General features: G+C 37.1%; 1 protein-coding gene across 3 annotated transcripts in view; it reads right to left on the bottom strand.

The window, feature by feature from the left end:
- Nucleotides 1-243: 243 nt before the first annotated feature.
- LOC128557688 (CCA tRNA nucleotidyltransferase 1, mitochondrial-like) overlaps nt 244-9,246 on the bottom strand; it is a 28,983-nt gene continuing 19,980 nt past the window's right edge. For 2 of the 3 annotated variants that reach the window (XM_053545652.1, XM_053545648.1), the window contains exon 9: nt 244-2,239. In XM_053545652.1, the coding sequence (XP_053401627.1) occupies nt 695-2,239 (1,545 nt within the window). In that variant the 3' untranslated portion in view covers nt 244-694. Of the gene's footprint in view, nt 2,240-5,826; nt 5,951-9,246 lie in introns of all 3 variants that reach the window. The other variant, XM_053545654.1, reaches the window with a different exon arrangement.

Raw genomic sequence — 9,246 nt, 5'->3', positions numbered from 1 at the left:
TAACTAAGAAGTTGCAGAAGACTGCCTACTTTTCGAAAACAACTGATGAAATCCATCTTTTGGCTTTAGGTACGGATCCGTACCCCAAGTTCCTTCCTTGTTAGTATGTTTCCACTTTTTCTGGCCCAGGCAGCCTTGTACAAAGACATGTAATACATGTCTCTAAACCGATATAGTTAATTGGGATATCAAGATATTATAACTGAAAAACAATAGTGTAAAAAAACAAACAATGAATGCAAAAACTATAAATTAAGTTTACTTAGAAATTTATTAAATACATCAGAGATAACTCTACATCTGAAAAAAAAATTATCCCCTTTTTGCAACAGGCAACAATATTAGATATATGTGAAATAAAATCTGTGAAACAGAACACAACCAAGCAAAGTAGTAATAGCAGACTCGGACTTGACTGAACATGTTCATGAGAGGCAATGGAACGTTAAAAATCCCTCATGCCCACAGAAACCAGCCGAAGTGAAATTCTGTTATAGATAAACCTTAAAAAAAAACAGAAACACAGCATTTACAACCTCCACACATCACTTAAGCTTAGTAGTTTTAAACAAATAGAAAACAATAGTAATGACAACAATAATTCAATTCAAAGAGGATAATATATTTGGTTCTAATGGTCAGCAAAACAGGCCAAAATGCCACATCTGAGCCTTGCAATCATTGTATGTAAACTTTATTGAAACTTGCACCACCGGCAACATGAAATACCATGCATCACCTTTCCAAAATGTTCATTTCTTAGCTTTTTCTGACATGCCAGTAGATCTTGAACTCTTTCTGAATTTCGAAAATAATGTGCAAAAGCTGGAACTTCTAAAAGCATTTCAAGAATTGTGTTATTACAGCCATGGTCACATTCTGAAAAATTGTTATCCTCTTTTAAAATATTTAGTCTTCGGATGAAGACATCGAAACATTCAACTATACGTTCAACATCATCTATATAGGCTTGAACCAACGCCCGGTGAACTCTCCTTACGGAATGTGGTATTTTACTTAACTGAAAAATCTCCTGCGTTTCCTTTGTACTTTCATACTCTCTATCTTCCACGTGTTTCTTCATGGAATACGTGTTCTCAATCAATAAATCAGGTTCAATGCGGAGAAGCTTTTTAACTTTTAAACCTGGGGGCAAGGTTTTGACTCGATCAACTTCAATCTCTATTTTCTTCTGGAAATGTTTAAGAACATCTAGTATACAGTCTGCTACATTTAAACCTTCCCTTTTACACTTGTAGTGATGATATATCATAGCTGTTTTTATATTGTATGAAGAAATACAGAAGCTGAACTTTTTATGAATGTATTTCAAGACATCATTTCCAACATTGCCATTTATGAGAAACTTCAATATCATGTATGCTTTCTTGTGCGTTTCTGACAAAGTTTCCTTCATGAATAGACATTCCGTTTCTGTCACTGCAAACTTCCACTGACCCGGACTACGAAATGCAATATCGTGTTTTATGAACAGAAAACTACCAGTATTTAGAATCTCGGGATAAAATTGTTCACAGTAAACAGTACTCTCCTTCAACAAATTGCTTAAATTGTCTGGTGCACAGCGTAGTGCAATTGAAATGTCTACAGTAATTTTGTAATCTTTGTCACCTTTCTGATATGAAAACGTACTGGTGTGAGCTGGGCCATTAATATTAACTATTTCAGGACCCTTTATGAACGTCGATTCATTTTTCACATATACAAACGTTTCACCATGGGTCAAAAAAGAATGACTCTTATAACATTTATGCGGCATTTCTGTTACATTGCCTATCACTAATAAATAGTCAAATTCCTTTGGAAATTTGTTTTTTGTGTGTTCATAAAAGCTTCCAACTTTTAATAATTCAGGGTAACAATGGGTTATGTTACATGTACTATCATCGAAATAATTCATGTACCTGTAATATGAATCCATATTTAACCTAACGAAAGTTTCAATGGCATTCTCAATAAATTGAGTTTTGTTCTGTTCCACGTGAAACTTGCATTCTGTCTCATAGATATATTCAAAGTACTCCTCCAGTTTATCAGGCTGTTTTGCTTCATGCTGATGTTCTGTGCCACTTTCATGGTAGTTGCCGTCATTATCAAGTCCATATGAAACTTTATCATTAACACCTTCTAAAGAAAATGTATCTCTTTCCATTTCTTGTGTTGTAAGCGGTGTATTAACATGAGGCCCGGCTCCACATCTTTCTTTCATGTTCATCCGCTGGAAAAAAACAGTTAATAAATTTCACATCTGAATGGTTTTACAACACAATTAACTAAACAACATTTCATTACCACAAAAAAACTACATGGACTGTTTTATTTCATAATTCTTTTTAAATACATAATACGTTATATAAATAGCAGCTATTACAAATTTATTAAGCTATTAAGAATCATATATGATGTTCTCATTTGTCAACAAAAGGTTTGTTTTCCACAACTGCAAATTATATTTGATCTTTCTAGCCGATTTAAATACATGCCGATAGAAAACATCGTGTTTGTAACAGTAAGTTTTCGTGACCACAGTGTGCTGTAGTTTACCTAGGAACTATACACGAGATGTCCATGTACTTTACCTAGGGACTATACACAAGATTTTTTTTCATTTAACGTCGCACCGACACATGATAGGTCATATGGCGACTTTCCAGCTTTAACGGTGGAGGAAGACCCCAGATGCCCCTCCGTGCATTATTTCATCACGAGCGGGCACCTGGGTAGAATCACCGGCCTTCCGTAAGCCAGCTGGATGGCTTCCTCACATGAAGAATTCAACGCCCCGTATATACACAAGATGTCCATGTAGTTGACCCAGGGACTATACACCTGATGTCCATGTAGTTTACCTAAGCACCATACAGATGTCCATGTAGTTTACCTAGGGACTATACACCAGATGGCCGTGTTGTTTACCTAGGGACTATACACCAGATGCCCATGTAGTTTACCTAGGGACTATACACCAGATGTCCATGTAGTTTACCTAGGGACTATACCGAGATGTCCATGTAGTTTACCCAGGGACTATACACGAGATGTCCATGTAGTTTACTTAGTTCGTTTTGTTTTGAGTTTAACGCTGTTTTTCAACAGTATTTCAGTCATGTAACGGCGGGAAGTTAACCTAACCAGTGTTCCTGGATTCTGTACCAGTCCAAACTTGTTCTCCGCAAGTAACTGCCAACTTCCCCACATGAATCAGAGGTGGAGGACTACTGATTTCAGACACTATGTCGTTTATCAAAAAGTCACGGAGAACATATGTCCCGCCCGAGGACTGAACTCACGTCCCCCGGATCCGTTGATCAACGCTCTACCTACTGAGCTAAGCTGGCGGGTTACCTAGGGACTAAACATGAGATGTCCATGTAGTTTTATCTAGGGACTATACACAAGATATCCATGTACTTTACTTAGGGACTGAACACGAGATGTCCATTTAGTTAACCTAGGGACTGAACACGAGATGTCCATTTAGTTAACCTAGGGACTGAACACGAGATGTCCATTTAGTTAACCTAGGGACTGAACACGAGATGTCCATTTAGTTAACCTAGGGACTGAACACGAGATGTCCATTTAGTTAACCTAGGGACTAAACACGAGATGTCTAAGTACTTAACTTAGGGACTGAACACGAGATGTCCATGTAGTTAACCTAGGGACTAAACACGAGATGTCTAAGTACTTAACTTAGGGACTGAACACGAGATGTCCATGTAGTTAACCTAGGGACTAAACACGAGATGTCTAAGTACTTAACTTAGGGACTGAACACGAGATGTCCATTTAGTTAACCTAGGGACTAAACACGAGATGTCTAAGTACTTAACTTAGGGACTGAACACGAGATGTCCATGTAGTTAACCTAGGGACTAAACACGAGATGTCTAAGTACTTAACTTAGGGACTGAACACGAGATGTCCATGTAGTTAACCTAGGGACTAAACACGAGATGTCTAAGTACTTAACTTAGGGACTAAACACGAGATGTCCATGTAGTTTACCCTGGAACTATACACGAGATGTCCATGTAGTTAACCCAGGGACTATACACGAGATGTCCATGTAGTTTACCCAGGGACTATACACCAGATGTCCATGTAGTTTACCCAGGGACTATACACCAGATGTCTATGTAGTTTATCTATGGACTATACACCAGCTGTCCATGTAGTTTACCTAGAGACTATACACAAGATGTCCATGTAGTCTACCCAGGGACTATACACCAGAAGTCTATGCAGATTACCCAGGGATTATACACCAGATGTCCATCTAGTTTACCTAGGGACTATATACCAGATGTCCATGTAATCTACCTAGGGACTGTACACCAGATGTCCATGTAGTTTACCTTGGGACTATACACCAGATGTCCATGTAGTTTACCTAGGGACTTTACACCAGATGTCCATGTAGTTTACCCAGGGACTATACACGAGATGTCCATCTAGTTTACCTAGGGACTATACACCAGATGTCCATGTAGTTTACCCAGGGACTGTACACCAGATAACCATGTAGTTTACCTTGGGACTATACACCAGATGTCCATGTAGTTTACCTAGGGACATTACACCAGATGTCCATGTAGTTTACTTAGGGACTATACACCAGATGTCCATGTAGTTTACCTAGGGACTGTACACTAGATGTCCATGTAGTTTACCCAGGGACTATACACAAGATGTCCATGAAGTCTACTCAGGGACTATACACAAGATGTCCATCTAGTTTACCTAAGCACTATATAGATGTCCATGTAGGTTACCCAGGGACTATACATTAGATGTTCATGTAGTTTACCTAGGGACTATACACATGTCCATCTAGTTTACCCAGGGACTATACACCAGATGTCCATGTAGTTTACCTAAGCACTATACTGGAGATGCCAATATAGTTTACCAAGGGACTATACACGAGATGTCAAGTTTGTTTACCTAGGGACAATACAAAAGATGTCGATGAAGTTAAAATAATGGCTTTACACTAGATGTCCTTGTAATTTACTAAGGGACTATACACTAGATGTCCTTGTAGTTTACTAAGGGACTTTACTTATCTATTTGGGTTTTACGGGGCACTAACACAGTATAGGTTATATGGCCCCAAACAGACTACAAATTTCGGTTTCATATCTCATTTACATCGAAATAACAAGAAGCTGCGTTCAATAAACGCTTGATTCCCACGGGGCATCCTTGTCGATACAAAGCAACCTAAGTCCAAAACGAGGTAAAGGTCAAACTGAGGTCAGGTGATGTTAGAAGATAAGGAATGGTCACAGGTTACATCTGCATTAGTATCAAGTCATTCTAGTAAGGGGTATTGATGCTACAGGAAATGGTCCCATTTGATTAACCAAGAGATGGCCCATACAAAGCAACCTAAGTCCAAAACGAGGTCAAGGTCAAACTGAGGTCTGGTGATGCTTGAAGATGAGGAATGGTCACAGGCTACATCTGCATTAATAGTATCAAGTCATTCTAGTAAGGTGTATTGAGGCTAGACGAAACGGTCCCATTTGGTTAACCAAGAAATGGCCCATAAAAGCATCCCAAGTCCAAAACGCGGTCAAGGTCAAACTGAGGTCAGGTGATGTTTGAAGACGAGGAATGGTCACAGGTTACATCTGCATTAGTATCAAGTCATTCTAGTTAGGAGTATTGATGCCAGACGAAACGGTCCCATTTGGTTAACCTCATACGGACGGACAGGACAATCACTATATGCCTCCGTCATCAGTAGATGTCGGGGGCATAAAAACATGAGGTATGAAATCAAAATTTGCATACCTGCTGGAATCACAGAGTTACAGCAAAATCAAGTGTTAAGACCCTATTAGTCGCCTCTTACGATCATGCAAGGGTAAGGCAGTGGTTCCAAATTCTTTTCATACACAGATCGTCCCAGAACCACCTAGGGACAATACAAAAGATGTCGATGAAGTTAACATAATGGCTATACACTAGATGTCCTTGTAGTTTACCAAGGGACTATACACGAGATGTCCATTTAGTTTACCTAGGGACTTTACATGATATGCCCATGTACGTAGTTAACATAGGGACTATACACGAGATGTTGTATGAAAAATTGGTGAAAATTACCTTGCAATTTTTAAACCTCTAATACAAAAATTTCTTTCTCTTGTGTTTGTAGTATTAAATACATGTATCAGATGCTTTATATGCTCTATTTATTTACTACTTGATAATAAGATATGCCCCATTATTCAAAGCAGTATAAATACATTTTTAAATCTATTTTTATAGCTCTGCACATTATTCGCTGTATATTGAAGACAAGACGATCATGAAGGCCCTATATCGCTCACCTGACCTACTGACCTAAAGATCAACAAGATTAGCATTCTGACCATGTTTCATTAAGATATGGTCAGAAATGTGGCCTCTAAAGTGTTAACTAGCCTTTCCTTTGATTTTACCTGGTGACCTAGTTTTTGACCAGACATAACCCAGATTCAAACCTGACCTAAAGATCATCAAGATTAACACTCTTACTAAGTTTCATAAAGATACAGTCATAAATGTGGCCTCTAGAATGTTAACAACTTTTCCTTTGATTTGAGTGACCTAGTTTTCGACCCCACCTGTATGGGCGGCGGTAACCGCCAAAATTAGTAAATATACAATCCATTCATAAAAAAGTCAGTCAGTGCAGTGCATTTCAACGTCGTCTAGTCTAAAACTCCATCCCGTCCAATATATTTCCATTCAACGCATTGTATTTTGAAACCATTTAATACAAAACTTCATTCCATCCGTATAAACATGGAACGATGCATTGAAAAACATGTTGTGATGCACCGTAATATGAAATCATCCAACAAAACATGATACCATGCAGCTCAATGTAAAGCCGTTTAACACAACATGAGTACGTGCAGTGTTAAATGAAATGGTTTATTACAACTTGACGCCGTCTAATGCACATTTAAACCGCTTTATGTAATTAAAAGCGGTGTATAAAAACTTGATGTCATGCAGTCCAGTGTGAAGACGTTTAACGCAACATGAGTTCGTGCAGTGTAAAAGGAAACGATTCATTAAAGCTTGGCGCCGTCTAATGCAAACTGAAACCGTGTTGTGTGACTTGGAGCGTCGTATCAAAATTTGATGCCATGCAGCCAAATGTGAGCCGTTTATAACGAAACACGATGTGCTTGCATTGTAAAGGTAATACAGATATCAGTCATCAAGTTTGACCCTATTATCCTTAGATTCAGGGTATGCAGTTGTTCAAATTCTTTTAACAAATTTGTCCCAAAACCAACCTGGGAATAAAGATGTCAATTAATTTTAATAATGGTTCCACGATTCTTGAATTTAAAAGGGACTATATACGTGTCCATTTTTATGTTTAATGATATGCTTGTCAGATTTAACTAGGAAACAGATGAGTTGTATAAAATATATGAAAATTACAAATTTTAAACTCTATACAAAATTTCCTCGTGTTATTAGTATTAAAATACATGTTATCAGACTTTTATGTTATTTATTACATGTATGTCCAATTCAATAGAGTATTATTAGATTTTTAATTTACATTTTATAGCCACATTATTCTGATATTAAACAGAGATCATAACCTATAGTCAATGACCTATACTAGATACAAGATTAGCATGACATTTCATTAAGATATTCAAACCATAAATGTTACACTTTTTGAAACTGTATAGTTAAAATAACTCATTCAACTGTAATTGTATCAGTTCGTTCTTCTAGTTTTAAGATAGTCTAATGTGGTTGATTGTTTCAATTTTCCTTTGATTTGATTACTTTTTCGACACTGTTGGGCGGCGGAGATTTTGCCATTTTTAAAACAGTATTCATTAATTTGCAGTCAGTGTCTGGATTTTACAAGTATCTATCTAAACTCCACACGTATCTATATTGCTCGCATCGGTTTTGAACCAAATCCCTCAATCGTATAAACAGGAACGATGCCAATTGAAAAACTGTTGTATAAAAATGAAAGTCTCCCCCGATCCACACTCACATGTGCACGCCATACACAAAAAAAATGCAGTGTACAGTGAATGTAATTTTACATACTTACCTTAAATCATAACATTTAACATGTTTTGTATATTAAAAGTTAACCAAATTTGTTAGTCTATTGTGAATTTTGTCATGAGTTTGTCGTTAATATGTTCAGAAGCCTTATTCTGAAACGCATTGTTAGAATCGAGAGGTTATCAAAATATGCAGGCCTTTTATTCGTTATAACGAAACATAGTTTGATTTAAATGGTTAAAATTGACTATTTTCGTTTTTGACATGTTAAATATATTTTGGATAGTTTAATATTAAACTGATAGTAAATTGTTTTAAAACGACATTTGGAAGATTCTTTTTAATTTTAAATGCTCCTGGTTTATCGATATTAAACGTACATTATTTTCGTGAGCATCTTTGATACGTACTTGTCAAAGTAGCTCGTAAACGACTTCAGTATGAAATTAAGACAATAGCCAAACATTAAAATCCGTTTCATTTTACACTGCACGAACTCATGTTGCGTTAAACGTCTTCGTAGTGGACTGCATGGCATCAAGTTTTTATACACCGCTCTTAATTACATAAAGCGGTTTCAATATGCATTAGACGGCGTCAAGTTGTAAAAAATCATTTCATTTTACACTGCACGTACTCATGTTGTGTTAAACGGCTTCACATTGAGCTGCATGGTATCATGTTTTGTTGGATGATTCATATTACGGTGCATCGCAACAAGTTTTTCAATGCATCGTTCCATGTTTAAATGGATGGAATGAAGTTTTATATTAAATGGTTTCAAAATACAATGCCTTGAATGCAAATATAGTGAACGGAATGGAGTTTTAGAGTAGACGGCGTTGAAACGCACTGCACTGACTGCCTTGTTTATGAATGGATTGTATATTTACTAATTTTGGCGGTAACCGCCGCCCATACACCTGCCCCAGAGTTGAACTTGACCTACAGATCATCAAGATTAACATTCTGACCATGTATCATTAAGATAAGGTCATAAATGTGGCCTCTACAGTGTTAACTAGCTTTTCCTTTGATTTGACCTGGTGACCTAGTTTTAGACCCAAGATGACCCAATTAAGAACTCGTCCAAGATTTTATTGAGGGCAACATTCTGACTAAATTTCATTAAGATTGGGCTAAAAATGTGACCTCTAGAGTGTTAACAAA

Source organism: Mercenaria mercenaria, chromosome 1 (assembly GCF_021730395.1).
Source record: "Mercenaria mercenaria strain notata chromosome 1, MADL_Memer_1, whole genome shotgun sequence".
Lineage (NCBI taxonomy): Eukaryota > Metazoa > Mollusca > Bivalvia > Venerida > Veneridae > Mercenaria > Mercenaria mercenaria.
This window is presented reverse-complemented; position numbering and strand designations above follow the sequence as displayed.